The 17,908-nt window shown below is 40.0% G+C and overlaps 1 protein-coding gene across 1 annotated transcript in view; it reads right to left on the minus strand.

The window, feature by feature from the left end:
• The window catches only part of asb5b (ankyrin repeat and SOCS box containing 5b), a 61,329-nt gene extending 45,885 nt beyond the window's left edge, over positions 1 to 15,444 (minus strand). Inside the window, exon 1 of the mRNA XM_043704784.1 lies at positions 15,177 to 15,444. Coding sequence (XP_043560719.1) covers positions 15,177 to 15,369 — 193 coding nt within the window. The 5' untranslated portion in view covers positions 15,370 to 15,444. The remainder of the gene's footprint in view (positions 1 to 15,176) is intronic.
• Between the last annotated feature and the right edge of the window lie 2,464 nt (positions 15,445 to 17,908).

The following is a 17,908-nucleotide window of genomic DNA, read 5'->3' on the forward strand; positions in this document are numbered from 1 at the left end:
GGAGCGTCATCCCAGATTGCCTGCTTCATATTTGCAAATTGTACTCCGACAGAAATCAGTTGGTTGCTGCAATTTGTGCTTGGTCATTTGTACTGTATTGTAATGTCTTAAGTAAACTAACCAATGGAAGTAGATCAATCTCTGATAAGCGATTGAATATTATTGTTAACATGGCACGGTGAACAGGGGTAGAAAAACTATCATGCTAATGAGGTCCATCATAGTCAGCAAACAAATTCACCTCCAGGAGAAACACATGATTGACAGTATTAACTGTGTCAACATGTGTGAAACACTCTTGATGTCTTTGTTTATTACTGCATCAGAGAGACTTGAAAAGCCAACTTTGCTGGAAAACCAATAAAGTCTACTGAGAGTTCAGATCAGCACTTTTGAAAAAGGCAAGTGGTTGGGGTGTGTGACTGAATTAAAGTAAACAAGGGGATGTCAAAAGAATATCAGAATATTTGCAATATTTCCAAGTTTAAATTGGGATACAGTAGATGTCTGAATAGAATTTAAACAGCTTAAACAGCATTCAGAGCTACAGCATCTAGATCAATACATGTCCATTGAAGAAAAGCAGGCCATGACCGTTTGATTTGCAACTGGGGGCAAAGGTCTTCAGAGATTGGACACATCAAAATAAATAGGTGATAAGATAAATGATTGACAAAAAATATGAACTATATTTGAAGACTAATTTAGAGTTTCATTAAACATCTTCATTGTAAATATCTTACAAAATATTCATTGATTAGAATTCAAAACATTCCTCAGATGCCTACAGAATTTATAGACCAGCTCTTGGACAAGATGCAGAGAAAAGGGCTCAATATGTAATTTTTCAGATTGGGAGCTAGGAAACAGAATTATTGAGCTGGTGATAATGTGGAGGGTTTCCAGAAAGATGTGCTAGACAAACTGAACACTAATAGCATTAAAGAGGGAGTATACATCAAAAGGAAGCAATCCTCAAAAGGTGAATGAAGCTTACAGGTCTCTGCTATGAATTGCACAGTTAACACAATCACAGAGAGATAGATGTGTGAATGGTGTGGCCTCCTTCAGGCAATGAGAAAATACCCAACTTTCAAACAATTATTCAAGGCATATGATGCAAATGGCTATTGGCAAAGGCAGTGTACAAGAGCAAAGGTTGAGGCAGCTACAGAAAGCTGTGCACTGAACCAAAGAGACAATGTACAAGGAGTACTTTCAAGCTGTAATAAAGACCATCTGCTATCCTACTAGTGGCACAAACATGGGGTGATTGACACATCAGAATCTGACAGTGTACACAATGATACAAAATGTAATGAACACACGATTTACACCATCAGTTTCATGGAAAACAGCAATGTCAAAAAAACAGCCATATTGACTAGGCTTGATGTAAAGGCAAGTGCCAATTCACTGACTCTGTGTATCCACAGATGGGAAAGAATCTAAAGAACAGTACAGCACAGAAACAGGTCCTTCAGCCCACCAAGCCTGTACCCAACAAATGACGCCTTTCTAAACGAAAAGCTTTTTGTCGTTATGCGCCCTGCCTCTTCAGGTATCTGTCAAGATGCCTCTTAAACGTTGCTATTGTATCTGCTTCTGCAACCTCCTATGGTAGCACATTCCAGGCATTTACCACCTGCTGTGTGTACAAACCAGTCTCTCACATCTCCTTGAAACATTCTCCCTTTTACCTGAAACCCATATTTCCTATGACGTGGAGGTGCCGGTGATGGACTGGAGTGGACAAAGTCAAAAGTCACACAATACTGGATTATAGTCCAACAGCTTTATTTGAAACCTCAAGCTGCTGGAGCCCCCTTGTTCCTTCCTGAGGCAGCTAGTGAGAGAGAATACATCAGACACAGAATTTATAGTAAAAGATCAAAGTGCCAGACAACCCAAGTCTTAATAGCCATCTAGATTGGTTCCATATATTTGCATAAATTGGATGATGGATTATAATTCAACAGATTTATTTGAAGACACAAGCTTTTGGAGCCCCCACTCTTTCCTCAGCCAGGTAGTCAGAGAGAATACATCGGACACAGAATTTATAGTAAAAGGCATAATTGGGGCGACACGGTGGCTCTGTGGTTAGCACTGCTGCTTCACAACACCAGCGACCCAGGTTTGATTCTAGCCTCAGGCGACTGTCTGTGTGGAGTTTGTACATGTTCCACGTGTCTGAGTGGGTTTTCTCTGGGTGCTCTGGTTTCCTCTCAGTCCAAAGATGTGCATGTCAGGTGACTTGGTCATGCTAAATTGCCCATAATGTTAGGTGCATTAGTCAGAGAGAAATGGGTCTGGATGGGTTACTCTTTGGAGGGTCGGTGTGGACTTGTTGGGCTGAAGGGCCTGTTTCCACACTGTAGGGAATCTAATCAAGCTCAAAGGGTCATCCAACTTATGAAAATGTATGGAACAAATCTAGATGGCTATCAAGACTTAAGTTGTATGACCGCTTGATTTTTTAGAATTTATACTAAAAAAAACTATGTCCTGTGAATTCTCTCTCACTAGCTGCCTGAGGAAGGAGCAGGGGGCTCCATAAACTTCAATTATCAAATAAACATATTGGACTACACCCCGGTACATTGAGATTTTTGACTATATTTCCTCATAATTGATATTTCTACCCTAAGAAAAAAGACTCTGACTATCCTGTCCTTCAATGCCTCTTAAAATATTACAAACTTCTATCAGGTTACCCCTCATCCTTTGACGTTCAAGTGAGAACAAACCAAGTTTGTCCCATCTCTCTTTATAGCTAATACCTTTCAAACCAAACAACATCCCTGTAAACCTTTTCTCCTCACTACCTGCAGTTCCCCTAATCTTTGTGTTGACTGTGAACTTACTAACCAGACATTGGTTAGGCCACTGTTGGAATATTCTGTGCAATTCCGGTCTCCTTTCTATTGGAAAGATGTTGTGAAACTTGAAAGGGTTCAGAATAGATTTACAAGGATGTTTCCAGGGTTGGAGGATTTGAGTTATAGGGAGAGGCTGAACAGGCTGAGGCTGTTTGTCCTGGAGTATCGGAGGTTGAGGGGTGACCTTATAGAGGTTTACAAAATGAGGGGCATGGATAGGAATAATAGACTAAGTCTTTTCCCTGGGGTTGGGGAGTCCAGAACTAGAGGGCATAGGTTTAGGGTGAGAGGGGAAAGATATAAAAGAGACCTACATGGCAACTTTTCCACGCAGAGGGTGGTACATATATGGAATGAGCTGCCAGAGGATGTGGTGAAGGCTGGTACATTTGCAACATTTAAGAGGCATTTGGATGGGTATATGAATAGGAAAGGTTTGGAGGTATATGGGCCGGGTGCTGGCCAGTGGGACTAGACAATAGACATTAGGTGCAGGAGTAGGCCATTCTGCCCTTCGAGCCTGCACCACCATTCATTATGATCATGGCTGATCATCCTCAATCAGTATCCTGTTCCTGCCTTATCTCCATAACCCTTGATTCCACTATCTTTGAGAGCTCTATCCAACTCTTTCTTAAATGAATCCAGAGACTGGGTCTCCACTGCCTTCTGGGGCAGAGCATTCCACACACCCACCACTCTCTGGGTGAAGACGTTTCTCCTCATCTCTGCCCTCAATGGCCTACCCCTTATTTTTAAGCTGTGTCCTCTGGTTTGGGACTCACCCATCACGGAAACATGTTTCCTGCCTCCAGAGTGTCCAATCCTTTAATAATCTTATACTTCTCAATCAGATCCTCTCTCAGTCTTATAAACTCAAGGGTATACTCAAGGGACTAGATTGAGTTGGAATATCTGGTCGGCATGGACAAGTAGGATCAAAGGGTCTGATTCCGTGCTGTACGTCTCTGTGACTATGACTTACATTCTCTTACAGATCATTTATATATATTACAAACAACACGATCCCAGAATCTCTGCAGAACATCACTGGTCACAGATCCCCAATCATAAAAACACCCTTTCATTGCTACTTTGTCATAGAATCCCTATCAAGTGGAAACAGGCCATTCGGCCCATTGAGTCTACACTGATTTTCCGAAGAGCAGCTCACCAACCAACTCTATCCCTATAACCCTGCATTTTCCATGGCGAATCCATCTACCCTGCACATATTTGAACTGTGGGAGGAAACCGGAGCACCCAGAGGAAACACACGGAGAATGTGCAAACTCCACACAGACAGCTACCCGTTCCACCCTGTACCTGACTTCTATGACTAAGCTAGTTCCGTATCCAACTTACCAACTCACCCCAGGTCCCAAGTGACTTCACCTTCTGCATCAGCCTGCTATAAGGGACCTTGTCAAAGGTCTTGCTGAAGCCAATGTTCACAACATTCTCCACCCTGCCTCATCAATCATCTTTATCATTTCCTCAGAAAGCTCAATCGAGTTTGAGAGACACAACCTCCTCTGCACAAAACCATGCTGTTTATCATTAGTAAGTACCTATTTTTCCAAATGCGAGTAAACCCTCTCCATAAACATCTTCCCCAATAATTTCTCTGCAATTGATATACAGCTCATCGACCTGTAACTTCCCAGATTATTCCTGGTGCCCTTCTTAAATTAAGGAAGAATGCTGCTATTCTCCAGTCCTCTGGGACCTCACCTGTGACAAAAGAATGCAAAAGTATTCGTAAAAAGCCCCAACAATTTCCTCCCTTGCTTCCCTCAGCATTCTGGGATACATCCCATCTGGTCCTGGGGACTTATCTACCTTAATATTTTTCAAAAAATGGAACATCTGTTTTTAATTTGATATGCTCTAGAATATCAACATACCTCTCTCCCGACACAACATGCATATATACTTCTCCTTTGTGAATACCGATACAAGGTATTTGTTAAGGACTTTACCCACCTCCTCCGAAGCAAATACAAAACCAATGCGCGTGAAATGTTTCACACATAATAGTGCAGGACCTAAAGTGCTGGAGTGCAAGTAAAATCCATCTAGTTGGATGTGGCAGATATTCTACATTGTAAAACCTTTTGGACCAGCAACTACAGGCACACTGTGACCCCGCACTTGTCACAAATCATAGAACCAGTCAAACACCAGAGGCACAAGAGAGGCTACTTGACAAATACTTGCAAAACTAAATATGAAGGAAGAATCCTATACTTCAATTTATTCTGACTTAGTGGAGACTAAAATCTCAGCTCTCTGTTGTGGAGAGAAAAGTAAAAGTTCAGAGAGATAAGCTAAATAAGTAGCTCATGATGAATCCAATCTGAAGATTACCACCTCGACAATGAGGAAGATTTCTTGAAAGGATATTGTGGTGAGTGGAACTGGGTGAATTTTATTGACTATGAGGTCCCTGTTTGGGGTTGTTAATCTGGACTGCCCAATATAAACAGGGGATTTAGAATCTCCTCACTTCAGGGATTGACTCCAAGCTGGCTGGTCACGGCCACTGTACTGTGCACAAGTAAATAAAAGGCAACTTGGTGACCGGATAGTGGCCTCTGTGCAGTTATTTCAGATATCAACCATCTTCAGCCACTTCCCTCCATCTTTAGGTCAGAAGTGGGGAGATTCACCAATGATTACATAATGTTCAGCACCATTTATGACTCCTCAGATGCTTAAGCAGGTCACATCCAAAAGCAGATTCTTGATGAAGGCCTTATGCTGCTCCTGCTACTCAGATGCTGCCTGACCTGCTGTGCTTTTCCAGCACCACACACTTGACCTTTATCCAAATGCATCAAGACCTGAACAAGATTCAAGGTTTGGGCTACCAAGTGCTAAGTAACTTTTGTACCACACAAGTTCCAGTCAACGGCCATCTCTCGTAAGAGAGAATGTAACCACTTCCCCATGACATTCAATGGCATTGCCATCAATGAACCCCCACTATCAATATCCGAGAGTTTATCACTAACCACACACAGAACTGTACTAGCCATATGAATACTGTGGTATACGAGCAAGTCAGAGGCCAGAGCAAGAAAGGCACCTCCTGATTTGCCAAAGCCTGCCCGCCATCTACAAGGTATGAGTCAAGAATGTAAGTAAACACTTCTGACTTGCTTGGTACATGCCATACAACAATCAGGAAGCTTCACACCATTAAGTGTTATGATTCGTTGGGTAGCACACCTAAAAAGTGTGCAAAATGCCCAAATTTCCTGTCCTTCAGACACAGATTGACAGAAAGAATAAACCAGATTTCTGCACTTAACAGGAATTACTATTAAATACAAATAAATAAATTCCAGCTACAGGCAAACAGTTATGAACCATCAACGCATAGCTCTACCAGATAAACCCTTTATATACTCCTTGTAAACACACACATAAAAATAGATATAGACAGGCAAGAAAAGGTGTTATGGATAGAAGGAAAGACTGGAAAGGCAAGTCAATAGTGCCCATCCACTGATTTCACTGAAGATTTCACCTTCTTTGTAGCTGTAAGTTTGAATTCCTCACTCTGTTCTATCACCCTATGATCTTTCTGTGGTATGATCGCAGAAACATTTTCCTTAATAATAAATCAAATTTTAAAAATTATATTTTTGTATTGTCAGGACTTGCTGCTGCTTGATCTCTCTTCACCATTTACTTTCACTTGCTTGCAGGAGGCACAGAGTGACTGGCTCACAACTTATAAAGTCTCTTATAAAAGGTCACAACTTATAAAAGTCACAGCTTACATCAACTGATGAAGGACATAAACTAGCTTTCTTCAGGCTTACGGTGATTTTGTTTTGCTGAAAAGCAAGTGACAGCTCACTCCTTTTCTGAGGTTGGACGGCTTCACCCCCAAGCTTTTAGCTACTTTCAAGTTAATCACAATCATGCAACAATAAAATAGTTGCTGACAGGCAAAATGGCTTTGTCATTGACAATCGGTTATTACTGCAAACTGAACAGCTACTGGTTGTTATCTGACTCACCCTTAACAAACAAACTTCCCTGGCTCCAACTCATCTGTGACAATGCTATGGCTTTAAGAGGTATGTTTTGCCTCTTTTTTTTTAAAATGAAGAGATGTTGAGACAGAAGTGCCATGTGGTCTGCTTTGAGTCAGTAAAGTAAATAGTTTGGTTATTTTTTACAGTTGGAACAATAGAAGCAGCCTGAATGAGTGAGGTCAAGCTCCCACAGAACCAGGATTTTCAGTTTAGCTTTCAGTAACATTTGTTGGGGGTCTTCTGTTTCAAAGAAAACAGAAAGGAAGAAAGGATTGGAAAAACTGGACAGATAATAGAACAGGACTTGAGGAAAAATATACTGGACTAACAAAAGGGTAAAACATTGACAGAATTAAAAGTTCTTAAAGAATAAAACAGTAAATGCCAAGAGAATATGAAACAGCTTGAAAAAATCAGTTAGGCCTTACCTAGTTGAGAACAAATGTAGCAATATTGCATCATGATAAGCAAATTCTAGAATAACAATCACAGTCCATTATAGCAAAACTTAATAACACACAGACAATATCACTGATGACAGGAGAAATCAATAGGCAACACCATTACAAGATCTGGACATATTAGTGAGGACATTCATAGGCTCACTGGTTATTGTAATTAGCTAAACTTTTCTTTTGGGAAAAGAGGTGAATGATGCATGTGTACCTTGCCTCCAAGAGAATTCAGCTTGAAGGCCCCTGTGTGCTGTATGCATACAATGTTGTGACTCTTCCAGGCAGTCAGCCTACTTTGTGTTTGCAAGTTGAATACTCAGAAATCAGTTGTTTGTTGTAGAGTCTGTTTCATAACTTCCCATGTGTTCTACTGTTCTAAATAAACTAGTCAATGGAGTGAATTGATCTCAGAGAAGCGATTGTTTATTAGACATTACTATTAACATGTCAATGAGAAGAAAAGCGTCCAAAGAAGCCAAAACTTCAATGGACATCCATATAAAGGGAGAAATAATAAAAGAGTGGACGATGAAAAGAACTAAGAGGATGGTAAAATGAGAATGAAAGTCAACTTTAGGGATCAAGACTTTAAAGAATAGTTTCCATTTCGAATGTGTTATGGAAGATCAATTCTTTTTCTGCTTCTATGACATTTCTTTACAAATAATTTTAAGATCTAAAATAATGTATTGTTCTTGGCAAATATTTAAATCCAAAATCTAATATCAAAGAAAAATTGTTAAGGTGGCTTGAACTGATTTAGGGTGTTCAAAGACATATTAAAAACAAAGTTTATGTTCTTGTCTCACGTTCCTGTTTGAGGGAGCATGCTATTTAGATAATAGACAATAGACAATAGGTGCATTCGGCCCTTTGACCCAGCACCACCATTCATTATGATTGTGGCTGATCATCCACAATCTGTATCCTGTTCCTGCCTTATCCCCATAACCCTTGATTCCACTATCTTTAAGGGCTGTAGCCATCTCTTTCTTGAAAGTACCCAGAGACTTGGTCTCCACTGCCTTCTGGGGCAGAGCATTCCATACACCCACAACTCTCTGGGTGAAGAAGTTTCTCCTCAACTCAGTTCTGAATGGCTTAACCCTTATTTTTAAACTGTGTACTGTGGTTCTGGACTCACCCATCAGCAGAAACATGTTTCCTGCCTCCAGAGTGTCCAATCCTTTAATAATCTTATATGTCTCAATCAGATCCCCTCTCTAGCTGCTGCATTTCCTGCATTGCAACAGAGGCTATATGTCCAAAGTACATGTTGTCTGTAAAGTGTTTCAGCACAACCTGGGACAGTGAAAGACACTATAAATAAGCAAGCTTTTCTTTCTTGATCTCTCTCTGGGTTTGCATCAGTACCTTCAACTGAGTGAAGTCAGGAAATTTTCACCTTGACCTCTTTCCACCTATCACATTTCCAACGCCCCTCCTCCAAGTCCCTCCTCCCTACCTTTTATCTTCTCCTGCTGAACACTCTCTGCTCATTCCTGAAGAAGGGCATGTGCCCGAAACGTCGAATCTTCTGTTCCCTAGATGCTGCCCGACCTGCTGTGCTGTTCCAGCAATAAAGTTTCAGCTCTGATCTCCAGCGTCTGCAGACCTCACTTTATCCCCATAACCCTTGATTCCACTATCTTTAAGGGCTGTAGCCATCTCTTTCTTGAAAGTATCCAGAGACTTGGTCTCCACTGCCTTCTGGGGCAGAGCATTCCATACACCCACCACTCTCTGGGTGAAGAAGTTTCTCCTCAACTCAGTTCTGAATGGCTTAACCCTTATTTTTTAAACTGTGTACTGTGGTTCTGGACTCACCCATCAGCAGAAACATGTTTCCTGCCTCCAGAGTGTCCAATCCTTTAATAATCTTATACGTCTCAATCAGATCCCCTCTCTAGCTGCTGCATTTCCTGCATTGCAACAGAGGCTATATGTCCAAAGTACATGTTGTCTGTAAAGTGTTTCAGCACAACCTGGGACAGTGAAAGACACTATAAATAAGCAAGCTTTTCTTTCTTGATCTCTCTCTGGGTTTGCATCAGTACCTTCAACTGAGTGAAGTCAGGAAAGTGAAGGGAAAGATGAAATATAAAAGGGCCATGATGAAATACGAGTCGGCAATGTGGTACTGATGAAATAAAAACAATCCTAATCTGAAGTATCGTAGCAGACTCAAAACATTAACTTGGTTTCTCTTTCCACAGATGCTGTCAAACCTATTGAGTTTCTCTAATACTTTCTGTTTATAATTCAGATCCTTAGCATCCACTGCATTTTGCTTTGGGAAAGATGAATTTGATATGCATTAATTTATTTGGGATCAGATATTACAAGGTCTTATGTTTCTTCTGAATATATTTATTTCCATTAACATTGCTAAACCCCGTCAATGTACATTCTTAGAATCTTTTTCATTCACTGATGGGGTATGGGCATCACTGGCTAGGCTAGCATTTGTTACTCTCCTAACTTATCCCTTTAACATTAAAATTACCTGGAGGAAAATAAACTGAGCCAGAAGCAAACACTATAAATTGAGAGAAAACTAAGTCTGAATATCAGCTCGACATTTTGGAAAATACATGAATGGTCTAAATACCAATATTTATCTCTGTTGTCAGTGCTGAGCTTTGGTATGTATTGGATTTAGGGGAATGAAATAGCCCAAAGCCCAAAGGAGCCATTTGAAAGTGGACTTTAATTATCCATCCAACTGGTGATCATGTAGCTGTCAGATCATCAATGTGTTCCAACAAAGATTTTCTGGATTCCAGGTGGATTTTTTTTTTGCTTCTTACTTGGAAGTGAGTCAAGTCCCCACTCACAGTATTAATAGAATGATGATCTACTTGGAATGTGAGGCAACAGGAGACTATCTAGTGACATTCAAAGCCCAGCAACTGGTCAGTTTGCAGAGGGAAGTGGAGTTTAAAGATTCATGATGACTGACAATAAAAGTATTGCGAAACAAATTTTGACTCATTGCACCACAAGAAGGTTTATGCAATCAGAAAAAAGTAAAGCGCAAGCACATGTGCTGGGTATATATCAGCAAGAAAGGTTACTTACCAGTACAGATCAGTATAATTTACCTAGCCCATTGCAATGTTCAGTGATTAATTTGGTCACATTTTGGATAGATGTTCAGTTCTTAACATTGAAAGAAAAAGGCTTGTAATCATATATCACCTCATTCCATCATTCAGAACTGTCTGACAGCAGTATACATGCAATGAATTACTTTGACATGTGGTCCTTATGAAAGAAACAGGGCACAGTGTTTGGTGTGTTACAGGATACAACAAGTCACTGAGATAAATGGTGTGTCAATAGAGTGCAAGAAGGGCTTCCTGAAATCTTGAAGTGATACTACCTGGAGATAATAACTAGAAAGAACAGTTTCTATCAAACTTATCAATTTGTTTGATCATTTTAAACATGTAATTTAAATTAAAGTGCCTTGTGTCTTCAAGTCACATACATATTATCAATCTTCATATCTTAAAACTTTATTCTTGTGAATCTGTGTTGGGCTCCCTCTACAGCAAGAACATCTACTCTGATGCACAGTGCCCAAAATTGATCACAATACTTTAAATGGGGTGTGACTGAGATTTTTATAAATTTTCATTCCAGATTGCTTGATATAAAGGCCAGCTTTCCATTAGTGAATTCAATTTTATTTTGTAATTGTCCAGTAGCTTTTAAAGATTTCTGTACTTGGACCTCTAAATGTCTTTTTTTTCCCAAATTTCTTAATTATACTGTGCTTTGTAACCACGACTTGTATGTTAGCATTAAAATTGTTATGCTTAGATCAGGAATTCTATTATACAATAAATAGGAAATTGTTTGTGCAATTGGAATGCTATGCAAGGATTAAGTAGACATTCATCAGGCCATTGAGCAAGTGGGAAATGAAATTATTTCAATAAAGGCTCAACTAATTAAACACACTGAGATATTGTTTGGTTGGTGGGAAACAAAAAGAAAAACAACTTTGCATTGTAAGGCAAATGTCACTGTATTTTACATTGCATATTTAAACTGATTGAAGACAACCACTGTCTGCCAATAGCAAAAACAGAATAGTGACAAAGATAGTCATATTGTTTTCCGTTGGCTTTCATTGTACTGAACTAAAAAGCCATATTGATAAAACTTGTAATTCTGTGCTGAACGTCATGAATCTTACTGATAATGATGCTACATTTTGTTATTTCTTTGATCATTTCAAATTCTCCCTCTATGTCTGGCAGGTAATGTCCTGAGAGCTGGTAATGTACTGGCATTGTTACTGAAGCAGGTAAACCACAGGACAAAATGAATAACCCAGGCACAAGTGTTCAAACTCCAACATGGCAGTTGGAGAACCTTAAATTTAACTCATCTAACAAAAGTTGCCATCTGTAACAGTGAATAAATGTGGATTCATTTGGTTTCTCATTTCCTTTTTCATTTCACTGCCTGACTAAGACCATGAGCTCACTGGGTGAAGAGCCTGGTTGGATCAACCTGTGGTATTGAGTGTTGTTATAACCCTACAGGCATCTTCTAACAAAAGCTGAACACTGTGGGTGCTGGAAATTTAAACTAAAAATAGAAGCCCTAACCTTATTTTAACTCCCCCTTCCCCACCAATGGAGAGAACACAAAGAGCGAAGGTACACAATATCCAGCTTATTAACTCTGTTCCTCCCTCCACAGATTCTGCACAGTCTCCAGATTGTTCTGGGTGTTGACTTGGTGCCAATTCAGTTCTGTAGCTCCTCTGCACCACACCCTATTTCAAAAATACGATGGTGATGTGATTGCAATTCCTCCTACCAATTTGAAAATTGACCCCTCCACCACTGATGCACAAATGTCCCATACAAGATGCACTCTAGCAACTCAGCAAGGGTCCTTCAGAAGCACATTCTAAATCTGTGACACCTTCCACCCAGAAGGGTGAAGCAGCAGGTGCAAGGAAACATCACCATCTGCAAGTGCTCCTCCAAGCCACACACAATTCCTGAATTGGAAATATGTTATAGTTCCTTCACTGTCACTGGATCAAAAGCCTGGAATTCCTAACCTAACATCCACCACATGGATAGCATCATTTTAAGAAGACAGTTCACAACCATATTCTCAAGGGCAATTGCTAATCATAAAAATACTCTGGCCTGGCCAATGATGTCCACATCCCATGAATATAAAATTAAAATCAGGAAAGGGAGCTATCATTAACGAAGACGACACACATCTGTACACTTGCTTCCAAAAGAATAGGTGCTGAATAGAAATTAGAATCAAGAACCCTTGTTGACCTTTATAGTCTTTCTCCTGACCCAGAGTCAAGAAGGCCAATTGTAGCATCTTTCATGAGAAGAAAGAACTCAACAAAGATAAACCTGAGACCTTCCTGTTTGTTTGTTTCAGCTATGGAGTTGATAAGGTCATTGAAGTAACCCAGAAACCTTGTAACTTACTTTCGACAAAGATTGAGGATACTACATATACAATATCATTCAATCTAATTTTCCAAATGCCTCACTCAGTGGTCACGAGGAAGCTTTTGCAAACAATGAACTGATAAAGATGAATAGCTACTTGTAGAAGCATGGACTAATAAGGAGAGCAATAGATTTGTTAAGGGTTTGACTAACTTGTTTGTGTTTCTTGATGAGATAACAAGGAGCATATAGTTCATTTCAAGTTTATGGATTCTCATAAAATAATTGATAAAGTGCCACATAATAAGTTGATGAGTAAAATTGAAGGGCATGGGATAAAAGGAGCACAGAAGAATGTGGGGTAAATTGGCTAAGGGACAGAAAATAATGGTATATGGTGAAGGTGTGTTATTTTCATTCTGGACAGGAGAGTTTACCAAGACTCAGTATTAGCAGCACTGCAATACATTAATGACTTGGGCTTGGGAATACAGAGGACAATCCCAAAATTTGCACAGGCTATGAAACTTGGAATCATTGTAAACAATGAGGAAAGTAGTAACAGGTTTCAAGAGGACCCTGACAGGTTGGTGGAATGGGCAGACACACAATAGACAAATTTCAACACAGCAACATTTTAGATGATACGTTTGTGGAATACTAATGAGGAGACACAATTGAAGGGGAATTATTCAATTTTAGAAGTGGGGGAGGTGCCAGGAACAAAACTACTAAGCATATTTATGCACAAATATTTAAATATGGCAGGCGAGATTAATGGTCTAGTCAATAAATGATATGAGATTTGGCTTTATGAATATATATATATAGCTCAGAAGGTTATGCCACAAGTTTATAACTGATATTTCATCTGCTGGAGTATTGTGTTCAGTTCCAGGCACCACACTTTTAGAAGACCGTGAGGATTTTAGAGAAGGTGCATAAGTGATTTACAAAAATGATTCTGGGGATGAGAGGTCACTGAAGTTGGAATCTTCTCATTAAAGCAGAAAAGGGCTGGGAAGAGTTTATATAGAGGTGCTCAAAATCATGAAAAGTTTAGATAGAGTAAATAAATAGAAACTGTTTCCCTTGCTTGAAGAGTCACTAACCAAACGATTTAGACTTATGGTGATTGGTAGCATAGTGACATAAGAGTTAATATTTTATTCAAGAGGTTAGGATTTTTAATGCTTTTCTAGATAAGGTATTGAAGACAGACTTACTCTTAACCTTTAAAAGCTAAATAGATAAATAATTGAACGAGAGAGAAATTGCAGGGACATTGGGAAAAAATAAGGAAGGTGGACTAAATAGTTCACACTTTGGAAGAATTGCTGTTGGGTCGGCGAGATGAATAACGTTCAGTGCTGTACTATTCCAGAAGTCCTTGTTTTTACTTTGCCCGGCTAAACCTTGATAAACCTGGATTGTCCTTTGCCTATCTTGTGTAATATTACTGACAAGATCAAAACAACTCTTAGATATTTTATATTAATTTGAAACTTTAAGCACAATATTGAGTTGTTGAGATATAAAGATGCAACTGCTTTACACATTCACATGACATTCCTGCCTGCTGTGTTAACAGAGTGGCTAATTTTAAAATTGGTTGAAGTTCCATTGGAAGCATATAGTGTGAATACTCTGATGTAATTTTGACCTTTACTTTCAGTTTGTTTTAGTGTTATACAGTAAGTTGAATAGAAATTAATACTGGTTCCCAATAGTCAAAACTAAAATAAACACATGGATTCTGGTTAGCCTGTGAGAGTATTCGTCACTTAATTAATTTATGTCAATACCTTGGGTGTATTCAATATGTTATTTGAACAGCAATGATGGCTCATGGTATTCACAGTTCTAATTTTTATTATTGTAATGGAAGATAGATGGGCTTTTCCCACATATTTCATCACAATTCTACACATGGTAACCTCAGGACTAATGAGTAAATGGATGTAAAGATAACACACATAATATAGCAGTTCACTCATAAAGAGCAGTGAGGGAGGGGATAGCAACCATAATATCAAATATGAACAGCTCTGCAGTGGACGGCATGACCAACATTTGGCAGGCATTGCTGTAAAGTTGAATGTCAGAAACAAATGCTCGACCTCAGTCAAAACTTTGAGCCAAGCGAGAAGGTTTTTTTTTGTGTGGAAACATAGGAAAAAGTTTTCCTGCAGTGACAGTGGAGTGGAAGAGGATGCTGTGCCTTGAGTAATCCTTCTTTGCTTACTGTTGCCGTCTCATTCCAAGAATACAAATGAAAGTGGGTGAAATGACACCTACTGAAAACATACTCAGCGCAGCAGTCCAAACCGAACTCACCTTGACCTTGGGTAGCTCCGTAAAACTCTGCTGCTATCCGCGCTGCTTCCTTTCGGTTCCCCTTGACTATGTAGAAATGGCTGAGGATAGCAAGGCTGATTTTCACAAATAGTTTGAAGCAGAAAAGTGAAAATATTGTCAAGTAGACATGGGCTAAGTCCTGGGAAAAGCGGTAGCTTTCCACACCAGTCATTGTTTCCACCCTGTCACTGTAACTGTTTTCATGTGAATGTTAACTTGCTCCAGAAGCTTGCTCATCAGTTGGGTCCTGACAAGTTAAGTATCAGGTGGTCATGACAGTGCCTGCTTAAAATCTATTTGAGGTATATTTGTCATGGAGAGTTTTTTTGTGGTCAATATACGGTACTAATCGTGCTCATAAGCATTGGGTTACTCATCTGATAAAACAATTTATATTGCAGACATGACTATTTTTACTGCTCTTAGTGTACTATTCATAGTTTCAAAATCAAGAATCAACTGAGTCATCTTCATAAGTTAAGATCTAAGAATGGTGTTAACATTATCCAAACAAATGGCTCATGACATTGAAGTCTTCATCGAGTCACAGGGTTTTGAAACTTGTAGGTGAAAGCATTACCATTGCTTCAGGATGTGTACGATAAAGAGTCAATATGGCAATAAACTGCAGGTATAGTATTTGTTACAAAAGTCTTCTGGTCTGACTATGAAACTAGTATATTAACATAAATTCAGTAACTATGTATTCAAATGTTCAGGTCAGACTGTTCAGGAGAGCTGTTAGGAAGCACTTCTAATGCACAAAGGGTGATGGATTTTTGGAACTCTCTTCTACAAACAGAAGATACTGCCAGATCAGTTGTTCATTTTAAATCTGAGTTAAATACATTTTTGTTGAGTAAAGGATTTTGGCCAAAGGCAAATGTATGGAGATTGACCACAGATCAGCCATGATCTCATTGAATAGGAGAAAAGGTTATTCCTGTTCCTATGTTACACCAAAAAGATATAGGAGCACAACTAGGTCATTTGGTCCATTAAGTCTACTCTACCATTTGATCACGGATGGTATTTTTCTCACCCCATTCTCCCGCCTTCTCCCTGCAACCCTTGAACTCCTTACTAATCAAGAACCTATCTATCTCTGTCTTAAAGAATCTCAATGACTTGGCCTTCATAGCCCTCTGCAGCAATGAGTTCCACAGATTAAACATCCTTTGGCTGAACAAATTCCTCCTCATCTCAGTTCTAAAGGATTTTCTCTTCAAACTGGTGCTGTGCCCTTGGCTCCTAGTTCTCCAATAGCGAAAAGAGTTTCTCCACACCCCATCTATCCAGGCCTCTCAGTATTCTGCAAGTTTCAATGAGATCCCCTTAATCCTTCAAAATTCCATCAAGTTCAAACCCAGAGTCGTCAACCACTGCTCATATGACAAACCATTCATTCCCAGCATCATTCTTGTAAAACTCCTGTGGACCCCCTCCATTGCCAGCATATGAGGCCCAAAACTGCTCACAATATTCCAAATGCATTGAATCAGAGCCTTGTACTGCCTTTAGCAGAATATCCACTTGCAATGAATGCTGACATTGCATTTGCTTTCTTAACTGACAATGGAACCTACATGTAACCTTAACATAATCCTGAACTATGATTCCTAAGTCCCTTTGAAGCCTTTCCCTTTTTAGAAAATAGTTTACACCTCTCTTCCTCAGAGGTCATAACATCACACTTGAGTGGGCGGCACGGTGGCACAGTGGTTAGCACTGCTGCCTCGCAGCGCCAGAGACCCGGGTTCAATTCCCGCCTCAGGCGACACACCTCTCTTCCTCAGAGGTCATAACATCACACTTTCCCCCATTGTATTCTTTCTGCCACTTTTTGCCCACTCACCGAGCCTGTACAAACCGTTCCACTTTTTGCCCACTCACCGAGCCTGTACAAACCGTTCCGCAGCCTTCCCTCCTCAACACTACCTGTCCCTCCACTTTGTGTCATCTACAAACTTCGCAACAATACCCTCAGTTCCTTCATCCAGATCCTTAATGTATAATGTGAATAGGTGTGGTCCCGATAGAGTCAAGATTAGAGTCGTGCTGGAAAAGCACAGCAGGTCAGACAGCTCCAAGGAACAGGGTAGTCAACGTTTTGGGCAAAAGCCCTTCGTCAGGAAACTTCCTCAAGGTAGGCATCCTTGGAAAAGGATTCGCAGTGAGTTTAAAATCAACTAGGCGATTAGACTCAAGATTAGAGTGGTGCTGGAAAAGCACAGCAAGTCAGGCAGCATCTGAAGAGCAGGAAAATCGACAGTTTGGGCAAAAGTCCTTCATCAAGAAGCTTGGCATCCTGATGAAGGGCTTTTGCCCGAAACATTTATTTTCCTGCTCCTCAGATGCTGCCTGATTTGCTATGCTTTTCTAGCACCACTCTAATCAATTCTCAATCCTGCCAGCACCTTGCCCCTAACGCGATGGACTCTTTTCCTATTTAGCAGCTTCCTGTATGGGACCTTGACAAAGGCCTTCTGGAAATCCAAATAGATCATGTCCACTAGCTCTCCTTTATCCAACTTGCTTGTTACCTCCTCAAAGAATGCTAATAGATTTGTAGAGCATGACCTCCCCCTCCAACCGCCACCAGGACAGAACCCCACTGGTCCTCACCTACCACCCCACCAACCTCCATATACAATGTATCATCCACTGTCATTTCCGCCACCTCCAAACGACCCCACCACCAGTGATATATT

The sequence above is a fragment of the Chiloscyllium plagiosum genome, chromosome 2 (assembly GCF_004010195.1).
Source record: "Chiloscyllium plagiosum isolate BGI_BamShark_2017 chromosome 2, ASM401019v2, whole genome shotgun sequence".
Lineage (NCBI taxonomy): Eukaryota > Metazoa > Chordata > Chondrichthyes > Orectolobiformes > Hemiscylliidae > Chiloscyllium > Chiloscyllium plagiosum.